Genomic DNA, 14060 nt, shown 5'->3' on the forward strand with positions numbered 1-14060 from the left:
TTGACGGAACTTTCTTCGATATTGACCATGACCACATTGGCACGAGCTCTGATTTGACACTGTCCGGGATTGGTGTTGGTAATTAGTGCATTGAGATTTCAAAGAACATATCGCATCATGCATAAACCACAGGGCTGTCTCCTCGCTTCGACGAGGTACCGTCCACGTCCCAAGTAGTAAAGGTCCAAAAGGTATATCTACCCTCATTTCAAAATACCGATCAACCGCGTCATATGTTTGAAAGCCGCCTACCACAAAGTCCAACGATAATTATCTCCTTGCAGCCCCCACTCTCTGTGCCAATGTGAGTGTAGGTTGAACAGCACGCCATACTTCTGCTCTATTCCGAGCAGCGGATGACGAAGAAGTCGGATCGGCTAATGTGATGATTCCCGTTTTTGGTTGAGTGGCGAGGATTTGATCAGAGTATAATTTCCTATATTGTCAGCTGACACTTACGAGAGAAATCAGCTTGACAAGACGTCGTGCTACAGACTATCGTGTGGTCATACCAACTCGACCAGATAATCTCACGTTTACGACGTCGGATGAGCGCGGGGAAGGAGGAATATGTAAGCATGCATGACAAACGCAGTACGCGGATGGTTGGAAAGATGAGCTTGAAAGTAAGAAAGGCCAATTTACTCACCCAGTGATACCCTCATCAACCAATTCCCTCGGAGCAGGATCAGGTTCCTTCCTAGGTATGAACACCCCTGCCTCAGCTCTCAATCCTCCATTCCCATTACCATTTCCATTTCCCATTCGTCTACTCAAAGATGAAGAGTTTTGTTCAATACCACCCATACGTTCTTTTAGAGATGGATTGAGGATAGTAACATGGAGAGTATTTCCATCTGCCACTATACCGTTATATTGTCCGACGATTATTTCCGCTTCTGCTCGAGAAGGGAATTCAAGATCTACAGAGATGATTTCCGGGGTTGAGGTGGGGGAGGATTTTGCACTGAGAATCGGAGCTGGAGAGAATGCCGACTAAAACTGATCAGCGTGGTCCCGTTCTCTCGAGATCCCGTTAATCCACTTCATCGAGGAAATGAAGGACGAAGTTGCGACATGAGGCCAATGTGTACTGACACAGAACATAGACAGCTTGGTGAATGTTAGAGGAGAATGAAGAAACTCACCATAACATCATCCGCCGTTGTACCAAATGCCAAATTCTCAACTCTCACCCAAACACTACCTTTAGCAGCCCCAACAATTCTCACACCTTCCTGTCCTCCTACACCTCTCATAAACCCCGAAACTGGTCCTCCCACTCCACCGGGAACCGTCGATGAAGACTGTAATTCCGTTCCACCATTCGAGAACAACCCATTGTTCCCTCTATTAGCAGGAAGTAGTTCCCTACCTCCTACAACATGCTCTCTTCCCCGTCTTCCTATACCAAGAGCATCCGCGACAGCCTTATTCTCCACTACACTCCTACTCAACCTCTTTTGTCGCGTAGGACCAAGAAGCTCTTTACCGCCATTACTAGTCGGTGTGGGGAACCCTTGCGATGTACCGGATTTGGAAGCAGGGAGAAGCTCTTTACCTTGACCACCGGAAATACGTGAAAGAAGGGACGGTTGGGAAGTGGATATACGTGATGCGAGGGACGTGACGGAAGGCGCGAGATCATGTTTCCATGGACCGGCGTCAGGGTTGGCTTTTGGGTATGGTTTTGACCGCTGAGATGAGTATATGATCTCTACGTTCTTATTCTCCGAGTTTCACAAACAAGGCTTGGCCGTATGAGAGTTGGGGAGGAGTGAGGAGAAGAAGGTGATCAGACAACAAACCAAAAGGGGAGGAAGGAGGAAACGTCATCGATGGCGATGACGGATGGGAACAGGCGGCATCTGAGGTTCGAAGGGTAAATTGGAGACAGCGACAGGGATCCTCAGCTCACCTCGTATGGTTTACTTCTCATCATGGTAATAACAATGTCGAGTGTACGACCGATAGACAGGGATTGGAGTGGAAGAGGAGGGGAGTGAAGGACTGATTGATAGGCACCTCAGGTGGAGACTTGGCACGCCTAACCAAATTGCAAGAATAGCTATTACGTAATTCGATGCCATGTGCACCAGTGACCACATCACCGTCGCACGCACACTTTGTTCAACATCCATCGTCATTCAAAAGTATCCTGCTATATCGCCACTCCCTCTATATCTACACTACCTCTCAGCAATCCACAGCCAAAATGGGTGGAGAAGGTATGTTCTCGTCCACTGAGTTGTGTCTCGCTGACGCCTTTTTCTCTTGCTACATTTGACAACCACATGACCGAACTGGCCAACCAACATTCCATCCGTTATTTCAAAATTAGGCTGGTTATTCCTCTTTGCGGTCCTTATGGCCGCCGTATTGCTCTTCACCATGGTATTCTTTGTGAGTTCAAGTTCATCGACATCTGGTGATTCAGATCTGGTGACTAGGTGTGATATACCTCGTAGTATATTTGAAGACAGTGTAATGTTGCAATATGTGAGAGGTGAAGTGCGCAGACTGACGGACAGATCATCATGTTCTCTGACCTGGAATGTGGTGAGTCACCATATTGTTTTTGAATTTGGTCTAGCTTCATCCAAGTAGAAGAGAATGGGAGATTGACGGGTCAGATTACATCAACCCTATCGACTTGTGTAACAAGCTCAATCAAGTGAGTGCTTCTCCTTTGTCATGCCACACCTCTCTCTCTCGTTTCTGCACCAAACATAACCGTTTGGACCTCAAAATTACAGGATGTTTCTTCTGCTTTTCGAGGAGCATGTACTTCTTACCTATGTCTCGACTTGACAGAATGCTTACTTTTCCAGTTCGTTCTCCCCGAGATGATCGCCCATGCCTTTCTCACACTCTGTTTCCTTTTATCCGGTCAATTCATTGCTTTCCTGCTCAACGCACCTTTAGTGGGGTATAACGTGAATAAGTGAGTACCTTCAAACCTATCCAAACCTTCCTTCATCCCTCTCTTCCACACCTCACCCAGGCGTCTATCACATGCCCAAAACTGATGTCATCAGGATCATGGCCAAAAATCATATGTACGACGCCACCGAAATATTCCGTACCCTCTCCGGCCATAAGAAAGAAAGTTTCATCAAACTCGGTTTCTACCTCGTATCATTCTTCTACTACTTATACCGCATGATTCTAGCTCTCATCTCTGGTAAGTTGCATATACTACTGCATTGATCAAGCTCATGTGGGCAGAAAGCGATTGATCAGCCTCTCTCCCAGCGGAATCTTATGACGTGTCAATGGCGAAGGAGTGAGCCGAGTATCTGTGAATGAAAACACGGAGTGGGCGGGACGGTCCGTTTCGAGTACGAGGTATGTGGGACGGGATCATTGTCGACATGCATAGCCTGGGCCAGTAGGTGCGTCTTTTCGGTCTGTTTTGCCGAAGCTCATATCTGATTCTAACATCTATGTCTAACGCGGAATGAATCCTACACAACTTCCTTGTCTACTTCCGTCAGAAGACCCATCCCTATCCTTTCCACTCCCGAGAATTCTCGCCTACGACTAAGTATCCTTCTCCTCCATCGATATCGATCGTTCTACCTTATCAGCATCAAGCGGCTGTACTGTGGTGAAACTTCCCAAAACTCACAATGCCGACACGAATACGTAACGAACAGTCTCAATGACTCTGTCCCCCTTTCGGCCCATAATAATCCCCTGAAAACGTCCACGTCCCACAGCCTCCCGATCCACTACCATTCCCTTGGCCTCCCCCACTTGTCTGGTCGTGTGACTGATTGCTGAACTGGCTGATCTCCTTGAATGGGTGTGGCATGGTTGTCAAACGAAAAGGCTGATGCGTCTCGAGTTTCGATACAATGGAAAGGGGAAAATATGTCGTCTGGTTTTTTTGACGTGGGGTCAGAAGCTGATAAAAAGAACTATTATCCTTGAGTGAATGGGAGGTCGTCATAATTTTGCGAGGTAGCTGACGTTACTGATATACAACATATCCACCTTGTCGTCAACTCTCCCAGACGTATTCTCTGAAATCAACGCTAGTCTAGGACCTCCAGTGGACGACCTTTCGTGTTCGCGACATTAGATTTGGGGTGAGGGTGGCTGACTGGTTGGTGTGACGAAGGAGAAAAGGATGATGGGAGTGACGTGGGAGAACTGTTTACTACTCGATCCCCTTCAACGTCAAGTCTTCAGCTGGAAGAGGAGAGGGAATTAGAGTGGAGGTCGGTAAACCATTGTCGACCTTCCCTTTTTCACCTTCGAGAAGACTTTTCAAGATGATCGAGACCCCGGTTAATTCGCATACATCGACAAGATGATCTGACGGCGAGGTACGGGACTATGTGCGGAAAGCCGCCGAGAAGGAGTATGAGGTGTCAACTTGGACAACTTTGATGAGAAAACCATCCTTAGTTTGATGTCTGATTCCAAATCTTGGATCTTCGTCTGACGTGAGCTCTCTCCAGCATACCTTTATTGATAAATCATCTCTAGATATCATACTTGACCCATACGTTCCATCCACATCAAGGGTATAGATGTATCTGCCTCCGAGATGGTCATTCTCCATCCTCCATTCAAGTCTTGTGACCTCATCTTTCATCGTCAAACTTGATCTTTCATCACTATCTTTCCACTTTCCACGCTTCATCTTCCCAATCCGGTCCGGTATTTCACGTGTCGTCCAAGACAAGCTCCGACCCGGTTAAAAACCATTTAGGTTAGATCATTTCCGATGGGTGGACGTCAACTGATGGGCTGGAATGACGGAGATGAAGATGAAGAGGGACTGTGGGTCCTGTATGTGATGTGATGATAACGTTGAGTATTTTGATGAAGGGCGAGGGCGAGGTATCACATGGTGTAAGTACGTCCTCCCTTTTCTGAGACAGGGCGTTATGAATTAGTTTTTCTGACCCTGTAGTTGGCTTACGAAAGCCCTTTTGAAATCCTTCCCACAAAAAAAACCATCCATCACCTCCATCCCAAGTCCACTATCGTGAAAAAAACACAACGTCTGGAAAGAGGAATTAGTTGAGACTAGGGTAAATGATCAATATCAAAGATTTCAATCCTCCGAGTTTCTGTATCCCGGAACATCCGGACCATATCTTGATAAATTTTTCACCAAGGTCCAAGACTCGCTTAAATGGTCAGATATCCGTCATGGGCGATGCGATCAGTGGATCAAAGGCGGAGTTTAGGTTAGAGATGCGGCAATGGATGCCGATGTTGAACGAAGATTGAGTATGACGAGTGATGGTTTGGTGGCTTAGGTCTAGATTATGTTCAAGAAAATGGACAGGAAGATCACATGAAGAGGACGGAAAGGGTGTAACTCAAGTGTGGAGATTCTAGACCAAAGTGAGAGAAGAAGAGTTGTTGGGAAAGAGATACGTAGACGTTTAGGATTTCCTTCCTTAGATGATCGGCTTGTGATGATGGTTTAGAAGTCAAAAATGATGTGATGCGGGTTATGGGTTGCGGCATTGGCGTTGATGGGATCTGGTTGGTCGGCAGAGGTTGATCGTCCTTGGGATTCTCAACGGAGGAAGTCCGGTGGACGAGCTAAAGGTGCCTGACCGACGGGCAGAGACGTTTTCGCCTGGTAAACTTGGTTGTGGGAGCTTGAAGGATTTTCGGACCCTTGTGTCCGTGAGGAATATCTACGAGGTGGGGAGAGAAATCGACCGTCAAGAGGATGGCTGCCAGGATCGGGGAGTGATCTGTTCATTTGCCGCAAGCAACAAGTCTGGCGAACGACGGATAATGTTGAAAGGGTATAAGGTCAGTTCATCATTAGAAGATTGACATGAAAGCCTGAAGAAATGGATATGTATCATTGTCCATGCGTACCAAACGTGAATGCCCAAAGATACAAGCAGTCATAAAGTCTCTATTCAGTCCTCCACCGGATTCTCTCTACTCCTTCGCCACATTAGGTGTCACCTCGGTCTACGGAAGAGCGTCCAACAACATGAGAGTTACCCTTTGAACATTCTGTGCGTTCGCAAAGCCGGCAATGGATATGGCGGATCCGAGGAGACCCGTCGTTCCAGCCGAATCGAATGAGAAGAAGAACATATTGTAGGTCGTGGTGCCGTCATAATTGAAGAAGTCCATGAATAGACGGTCGGGAGGAAAAGAGGGTATGTCCCAACTGGGTAATTGATAAGAGGCAGTGTGTGCGTCTGTCGTAGTTTGAGGCCCGTCACTGAGAGGACAACCGCCGAATACAACAGAACTACCTGTCAGCTAGGAACCCTAACGCCTAACAGATGCTCTTTGTATCCTTTTTGAAGACTTGAGCTCATTCGACCATTGAATGGGTAATATCTTGTTTCCCCCCTCATCTTGCCGGAACGAAGTGATGAGCGTGGAGAAAATCGCAGGGGAAATAGGGGAGGCACAAGAGGAAATGGATGACGAGTCGAAAGTACTCACGCTGCGGGAGCTCCACTTTCCATATTATACTGCAGCTGTCAGTTCATCACCTATCTTCAGGTATCAGTCAGACATACCTGTCCATTGTCCGGACCACTCCAGTGTTGAGTGCACATATACTCGGCGCCATCGGCAAAATAAATGGGGACTTCGTTCCCGGCGACAGCCCAGGTGAATTGTGTCGCTTGCGAGGAGTCCGTTGTCTGGAAAAAGTCAGATCTATGACCAGTATGGATTTGAAGGCCCTTTTCATTGTTGTGTGGAAGCTTGTAGGTGAACGTAGACATGATAATCGGATGACTTGTGAAACATAGCTACATGACGAATGATCACTGATAGATTAAAAGAAGGATACTTACTAGCTGGAAGTTGCTACCTGACAAGTACGCATACATTGAGGCACCGCCTGCAGACGGAATAGCCTGAATGTACCCTACATTCCCAAGACCGGATCGTTTTGCTGGAGCAGCTAAGAATCAGCATTTAGGATCATATAACCATCTTGGCTCGACGAGAAAAAAACAGCACGTACCATGTGTGGCTGTGGCGTTGAAGAGTCTCGACACTTTCTTCGGTGGTAAACCTCTAGCAAACCGTTCGGCATTCGTAAGCTCTCGAGCACCCCCCGACGTTCTAGTCTGCACATGTCGAGGAAGAACCTTCGCCAAAGCCCCTTGGGCAAGTAAGAAGCCAAAAGCGATAGTTTTCAAGCTGACCATCTCGATATCTAAAGTCTAAAGTCCAATGTCCAAAGTCCAAAGTCGGAAAACGTGAAAACAGGAAACGTAAGAGGTATGAAGAAAGGAATGTGTATCAATCTTTATCTTACATTCCAACAGTCTTTTGTTTCCTTTACACCTTCATTGTACTCCCATTTCTCTTCTTTCCTCCTAAAGCCTCTGACCCTCTACCTCACGTAAACACCTCTTAGGTCGTACAGGCAGGAAACAGAATGTTGATACCTGAAAAACCTGAAAGACGAAATTTGAACAAAAACAATCGGAGAATTTTACTCTTTCGCCATCCCGGTCAAGCCGTCCAGGTCCCGTGTAACTTCCTATTGTTTTACTTGACCTCAAGCGTGAGATCTAAACAATTTCCGAAACGTCTTTGTTCACATGTCCCTCGGCCCCTCGGACTGACCTCATCAGGACAAAGAGTCAGTATCCTTTCGTTTTCCTCTCAACACCTTGGACTAGAACAAAGCCCCAAACTGTAAAGTCTCGGTACGGACATGAGAATTCAGGGGTATCAATCGAAGAGGTGACACAATGACTTTTTAAGACTTGCTCTAAACCAGAGAGACGGACATATCCGAAGGGGGGTGACATTGAACGTTTCTCGGACGTTTTCGGTTCTTCAGAAGGTATTGTACTTCGTAGGTATCGTCGGTGATATGATTGATGTTAACGTTTCCGCCATGTGCCGCCAAGAGGCGGATAGAAGGTTTCTTCGTTCTTTTTTTCACAATTACTGTAGTTCTTCTTACATTCCCTTGCCTGAGACCGACTGCTCAGACGGCGTCATCACTGAATGGGTGGAATGAGAGATGACATATTCAAAGTTTACAATTTTTGATGGCGTTGATAAGATTACCGCTAGTGAATCGTATCCGGTATCGAGTTGATATGAGATGGTAGCGAGGTTTGAAGTGTTTCGATGTCTGACTCCGTGGTTTGACAGAGTTGACCGAATTGACTGAATATACTAAGCAACGTTTGAGGGTCGACTAAAAAGCCTGGGCCTCGGTCCTAGGTCCTGGTCGTCATGCGTCGGTCCGTCGGCCGTCGTCAGGCTCCGGCGTCGGTTGAGAGAACGATATATATGTGGGGAACTCATCAAGTGTCAATCATTCGGCCATCTTCCCGGCTAAGGTGGGTTTTCCGACACCGATGAAGCTTAGATACTCAGTAGTAGCGGTCAAAGCAGGGAAAACACCTCCATTGCTGATACATTGTCTCTAGTATCTTAACTCGCTTGACATATCGTTCCACGCATGCTTGTCGGTGCGAGTCATTCGGTTGCATGATAGATTCGAACACTCCTCTGATACGACTCGAGAGAAGTCCGTCTACATAGAATATTACTTGAGACCCAACAGCCATTGGAAACGCTCGTATGCGCAAAGGGCTGATACAAACATATCCTTCAAATATGTCCACCTACCCTTCTCTGGTCAACCACACCTGACTTACTCTCTGGTTTTGAGTGATTCATCGGATCGCTCAGTCTTTCACTAGTGAGATGGTGGTCCTACTGCAGACACTCAGCTACCGGGAGCTACTATTGGGTACCCTGATCATGATACTCGGGGTTGCGGCGTACCGCGGATCCGCGGACACACTCCGACCTCCAGATGCATGAGCTTATGCCAACGGTCAGGCACGAGGAAGGACCATTTGTGAACGATTGTCGTGAGTGAACAACTTCAACGTCATACAACGAAAGCTCTGTGGGTAGCTGAGGGTTCAGAATGAATATCAATTCTTCAAGACGCCAATGGTTCAGCGGCTGATCAGCGAATATAAGTAGTAAGTTAGGCGACAATTTCAACACCAGCCGGAGGGTTGGGAGGTGAAACTGCCACTCGCTTGGATTGCCACATTCCCTTCCTGACCTCCCTTCCTTGGACCCCTTTGCAGCCAATAAGTATACTTACCTACTTATGTGTTTGACTTACACATCACCCTCATGCCATCTCGCTCATCATGTCCGAGCCCAACGTCCCCTTGTTGGCTTCAGTCCATTCCTCATCATCAGCCGAACATCCTCTCTCTTCAGCCGTACATCCCTCGGCACGTCGTACCTCGTCATATTCCCTTCTCGCCCCTCACCCTCATGATTCCTCCAGCCATTTTCGTCGTCCACACGCTGCCACCATCTCTGCCCCTCGGAGAAAGACTCAGAATGCAGAAGCAGAATTACTCGGTCTTGAGGCTTCACACCTTCGGGAAAGCAAGACCACACTCAGCTCCCCGGCGACGGTCGCTCAGGCCATCATGGAAGCTGAACACCTCAATATCACTCGTTCCAGCTCGACACACTCTCGCACTCTCTTCAGTAGTCTCAGTAAGGAAGAGCTAGTAATCGTCAACAAGCGATTCGATCTAATGTCCGATCTTGAGCTCAGCGAATATCTCTCACTCTTCGGTTCTTCCCAATCATCCGCCCAACCCTCTGCTTCACATTCACCACATCCTTCACTTGATCCCGCCTCTCTGACCCCTAAAAATTCATCCCAGTCGAGTCCGTCTCAAATCATAGACGATCCGGACAGTAAAACACCACTCTTCCCTCCCTCCCCTCCTGGTCACGTCAAGCCCGAGATGGCCGATCATCCTTTGCGAGTGTTGAGTAGAGCCATCCGAGAGTTACAAGAGGAGATCGCCCGGTTGGAAGAAGAGAATCAGGTTCTTCGTTCAGCCCACCCTCATCCGGTCAAGACTGCAGATCAGGTGAGCTCTTCCAACGTGTTCCACGAGTCTTTACTCATGTTTAGCTGTCAATACATGATGGTATTGCCGACGCCCTTTCTTCCTCACTTGCTCCGGATTCTTTATTCAATGCACCTGTACCTCCTCAGACCATATCATCAATCGCGCAATCAATACGCTCCTCTTCTCCAGCTCCATCGGTTCGTTCCCATCTTTCTCAGACATCCCGCCGAACCAAGTCTCCTTTGCTCTCTCACACATCTACCCTCCCCACTGCTTCACCTCCCGTAACTCATGCGCCCTTGCCTGATCCAGACCCCATGTCGACCCCTGTGGCACAAGGAAAGAAGAACAACCGCACATCATGGACATCTGGTCTATGGGTCTGGAGTAATGGAAAACCTCGTCGACCTCGCAAAGGGAGTATAGGATCAATCGCCTCCTTCGGTCTGGGCATAGGAAGTCCAGCGCCGGCTGGGGTACCAGAGGAGAACGAAGCTCCCGAGGAAGAGGATGAGTACGCTTGGCGTAAAGGTGACGGGGGAAGCTCACCAGCTTTCAAAGCAATCTTCCTGGCGACGGTGAGTTTTGATGGCAAAGGGTTCATCTGACAAGATAGCGAATCATTACCCCTGACCCTTCTTCTATCCTCGTACCGACCAGTGTCTCGTCAAAATCTCTCATCGCCTACCTGGCTCATTCACTCGTCTCCAACGCTCGTGATGAAGGTATAGTGGCTCGTGAACCTCCCGGGCGTCGGCAATCACGAGATCTATCACGTAGTCGAGCTACTTCTATCGCCAGCCAGCTTTCTCCCGATCTGGCCAATGCTACTCCAACCCGCGAACGAGGATATGGAGACCAGGCGCTTGCTGCCACAGCTTCTCTTGGACGTACACTCCTGTCGTCTGTCTCCACCGCTACTATGCGGGCTAGAGCCATGGGTGAAGACATCGGTCGACCATCCCTGCTGAGCAGGGCGAGTCATAGTAGATCTTTGCCAACAGTGACCTCACTTGCGGCTCCTCAGCTTTCCGACAGCTCTCCCTTAGTCCAAACGTCACCGAATGCAGAGATCCCACCACCATCAGTGGAACTTTCATCGATCGTCCCTGATGATGCGCGTCCACCTACGATGGTACTCTCGAGACAAAATTTAGGTTCTTTCTTCCAATCGACCAAGCTTAAGACAGCTACGAGGTTTGACAATGGGGAAACACCCTTAACGGATCGGTACGGTTTCATATGTGAGCTTTATTGGTGTTTCCTACTTCATGCAGCTGACTGACAGACGACATTCAGCACGCAAGCATGCTCAAGGACGCCAGCGCCGCAGGAGCTGTAGCTCCTGCCTCCTTGACCGGCAACGTACTTTCGACCGAAGAAGGTTGGGTCCGTCGTCGCAAAGACGTAGATTCGAGGTCGGAGTCCTCTCCTAGACCATCGTTCGATTCTACCAGATCAGAACAACCGTCCCCTCGGATGTCCCTCGATGTTCCTCTCGCCTCTCCAACCTCAGCCCAAATACCAGCTGTATCTCGATCATCCATTGACCGTGGCCGTACAGTCCCACCTCCTAGCCTCGTCATTAATCCTACGGCACCAATAACCGCCAAAGAATCTCTCACAGTTTCCACTAGAGGCTCAACCTCTCTTCACTCCACTGCTACATCCACACCTCTGACAACCGCTACCACGTCCACTACCATGCGACCTGTTGATAGTAGGCGTACCGTCTCTTCTCTCCTCGATAGACTCACAGATATGCACGATGCTCAACAGAAGGAACGAACAGCCGAATGGGATGCGTTTTTACGCAAACGATCAAAATCCCGCTCGCAGCTCCCCAATGGGACCAAGACGTCAGGCACTTTGTCAGAAGATTTAAGATGGGGCTCGGGCTTGATAGGTCTGTCACAGATGGGTTTGGCAAAAGATGGACAAGAAGACTGGAAAGCCTTTGCCGCGCTGGTAAGGAAAGGTATTCCATTGGCATATCGAAGCGACATATGGGCCGAATGTTCAGGAGCCAAAGATTTGATGGTGCCGGGTGAATATAGGGAAATACTCAAGGTGCACGAAGGAGATGTGGGACCTTTTGACAAAGAGATCGAGAAAGATGTAGGGAGGACTTTTCCTGGAAATGTTTTCTTTGGTTCGTCTTGGCTTTTTTTCCGTCTCCCTTCCGTACCCTCATCGAGCTGCTACTGAATACCATCATCTCGCCAATTGTGTCCTGATAATGTGTATCACCTTGGTCACCCCATCACTTCTCAATCCCGGTGCATTGATTACGTTCATTGCATTCGGGTTACAGAGCTGAGTCGGGAATACTGAGCTGAGCTGACATGTACAGGTGGAGACGGACCTGGCGTGGCCAAACTACGTAGAGTACTGATTGCTTATTCTTGGTGAGCAACTGACTTTCAAAGCAATCAAATCCGAGCTGACAAAGAGGCATAATCCTTCCGTCGGCTAGTGAGCCTATCAAATATCCAAAAGAGTCAGAGCTGACACGTCTCTTCTTTGTATTTCAGTTGTCAAGGTTAGTCTCTCTCCGCACAATTTTGATGATGCTGATGTCAGGAATGAATGTTGGTCTCTCAGTTGTCAGAGGAAATAGAACTCATGAGTAGATGCTTGCTGCTACTCTCCTTCTGACGCATTCGGATGAAGGTGAGTTGTTACCCAATTGCAGATCGTTTCCTTACCCTCCTCAAGACTGAAATTTCATCCTCTTGTTCTTCGCTGTTCACACCTCTTGCCACTATCCGGTCCTCTTCTTGAGTTCGTCACAGCCTTTCTACCTATTCCACTTTCTTTCGCCCGGAGCCGTGGTAGGATGTTCAGGAATCACCTCCTCGACATGAATCAACCCACTGTTTGCATATGAGTCATGAAACATCTATGCATCTGACACGAAGCGTGAATCAACACTGATGACCAGAACAAGCATACTGGGTGTTACTGTCCATCATCGAACGACTTCTCCCCACAGATTTCTTCGCTCCTTCTCTACTGGCTTCAAGAGCGGATCAAGCCGTCCTCTCCGACCTAGTGGCGTTACATCTTCCAAAAGTTGACGAAAAGCTATCGGAAGTCGGTCTGGACCTTGCCAGTCTGACATTTGGCTGGTTCTTGAGTTTATTCACAGACTGTTTACCTGTTGAGGTGAGCATTCGCGCCTTCCCGCGCCATCATATTTGTACCCTGCTTTCCCACACCCCTTCCTGGTACTATTCTACTTCGCTGAAGCAGAAACTGTCACCAACACTTTGCCATGTCAAACGGCTGGCCTGACTCATGTCTTTGCCATTACTCCATGATGGCTGAGAACGGCGTGGTGGTGATCTGACCTCAAATGGCTAATCATCAGACGCTTTTCAGAGTGTGGGACGTTTTCTTCGTAGAAGGACATGCGGTGAGTAGATCTGCCCCCAAATCCGTATCATCCTGCGATATCCTCTGTCGTCGGAAGTCCTTTTTATGTAAGGCTGACTTTTAGTCCCTGTTTCGAATCGCCATCGCTATACTCAGGTTGGCCGAACCCGACATTCTGGCCAGCGAGGACGTCTCGGGTCTTTTCGCCGCTGTCAACGCGAACACTGCACGTTTATGGGGTGCGGATAAGTTGATCCATGTGAGTGGTCTGTCTGATAACCCTTTTCACAACATTTTTGACTTTTCTTCTTTCCTTGCATCGCGCCCTCTCCTTTCCCACGACGCGGCATCCTCACGCAAAAAAAGTCGATTCAATCCGATTCGTTTGAAGCTGATAGATAGCTACAACACGCGATCAAATCAGTGGTCAAAAATCAAGACATCGCCGCGCGATGTCACGAAAAGGTCGTTGAGCTTCAAGCAGGATTTGAGGATCCTCCCTCAGACGCAACTTCACGATAATGATGATATCATGCTTCTCAAACTTCATTGGTCACCTCATAGTCTCAGATCATCTAGACTGTGTCACATCTAGCATTTAGACGCGTTGTATGAATTGAAGATGGAGAAACAGTCGTACTCCCAGATCACGCGGTGACTCACCCGCTCTTGGCCACCAAGTGGGTTATCTCACCTGTTCAGATTTTTGACAAAGTGCGATAAGCTTCATTCTCCATCCTACATCCTTCACAATGCCGTCATTCACCGTCGCAAACACACAAATTAGCATGAAGAATA

The 14060-nt window shown here is 48.2% G+C and overlaps 4 protein-coding genes across 4 annotated transcripts; 2 read left to right on the top strand and 2 right to left on the bottom strand.

Moving 5' to 3' along the window:
• Positions 1-100: 100 nt before the first annotated feature.
• Positions 101-1942, bottom strand: TREMEDRAFT_74570 (uncharacterized protein; the record flags this gene model as incomplete). Its single annotated transcript, XM_007006878.1, has 4 exons — positions 101-436; positions 650-996; positions 1149-1697; positions 1919-1942. 4 exons carry the CDS (start codon positions 1940-1942, stop codon positions 271-273), a joined length of 1086 nt encoding a protein of 361 aa, XP_007006940.1. The 3' UTR covers positions 101-270.
• Positions 1943-2147: 205 nt separating this feature from the next.
• TREMEDRAFT_57589 (uncharacterized protein) lies at positions 2148-3390 on the top strand. The gene is made up of 7 exons (XM_007006694.1): positions 2148-2228; positions 2342-2403; positions 2532-2559; positions 2634-2674; positions 2832-2944; positions 3039-3184; positions 3229-3390. Exons 1-7 carry the CDS (start codon positions 2216-2218, stop codon positions 3237-3239), a joined length of 414 nt encoding a protein of 137 aa, XP_007006756.1. The 5' UTR covers positions 2148-2215; the 3' UTR covers positions 3240-3390.
• A 2431-nt stretch (positions 3391-5821) lies between these two features.
• On the bottom strand, positions 5822-7412 carry TREMEDRAFT_72237 (uncharacterized protein). Its single transcript, XM_007006879.1, has 5 exons — positions 6980-7412; positions 6807-6916; positions 6525-6650; positions 6448-6476; positions 5822-6247 (listed from the first exon to the last, which is right to left on the bottom strand). The coding sequence occupies exons 1-5, from the start codon at positions 7164-7166 to the stop codon at positions 5959-5961; spliced, it is 741 nt and encodes a 246-aa protein (XP_007006941.1). The 5' UTR covers positions 7167-7412; the 3' UTR covers positions 5822-5958.
• A 2097-nt stretch (positions 7413-9509) lies between these two features.
• Positions 9510-13739, top strand: TREMEDRAFT_11606 (uncharacterized protein; the record flags this gene model as incomplete). Its single annotated transcript, XM_007006587.1, has 13 exons — positions 9510-9884; positions 10103-10462; positions 10501-11128; positions 11173-12036; positions 12238-12292; positions 12339-12359; positions 12419-12426; positions 12468-12475; positions 12518-12557; positions 12829-13052; positions 13258-13302; positions 13387-13521; positions 13665-13739. Coding segments are annotated over 13 exons (2838 nt in total), but the record flags the coding sequence as incomplete, so codon positions are not given.
• Positions 13740-14060: the final 321 nt, after the last annotated feature.

This window comes from Tremella mesenterica, assembly GCF_000271645.1.
Source record: "Tremella mesenterica DSM 1558 unplaced genomic scaffold TREMEscaffold_11, whole genome shotgun sequence".
Classification (NCBI taxonomy): Eukaryota; Fungi; Basidiomycota; class Tremellomycetes; order Tremellales; family Tremellaceae; genus Tremella; species Tremella mesenterica.

Excerpts from the sequence above, each read along its gene's own strand:
- TREMEDRAFT_57589 (XM_007006694.1), top strand. Across the intron at positions 2,560-2,633 it reads GTTCTCTGACCTGGAATGTG|ATTACATCAACCCTATCGAC; the intron begins GTGAGTCACCAT and ends TTGACGGGTCAG. Across the intron at positions 2,675-2,831 it reads TGTGTAACAAGCTCAATCAA|TTCGTTCTCCCCGAGATGAT; the intron begins GTGAGTGCTTCT and ends TTACTTTTCCAG.
- TREMEDRAFT_72237 (XM_007006879.1), bottom strand. The coding sequence starts at position 7,166 with ATGGTCAGCTTGAAAACTATCGCTTTTGGCTTCTTACTTGCCCAAGGG. Across the intron at positions 6,477-6,524 it reads GTGGTCCGGACAATGGACAG|TATAATATGGAAAGTGGAGC; the intron begins GTATGTCTGACT and ends TGACAGCTGCAG. Across the intron at positions 6,248-6,447 it reads GAAAGTGGAGCTCCCGCAGC|TTCTGTTGTATTCGGCGGTT; the intron begins GTGAGTACTTTC and ends GCTGACAGGTAG.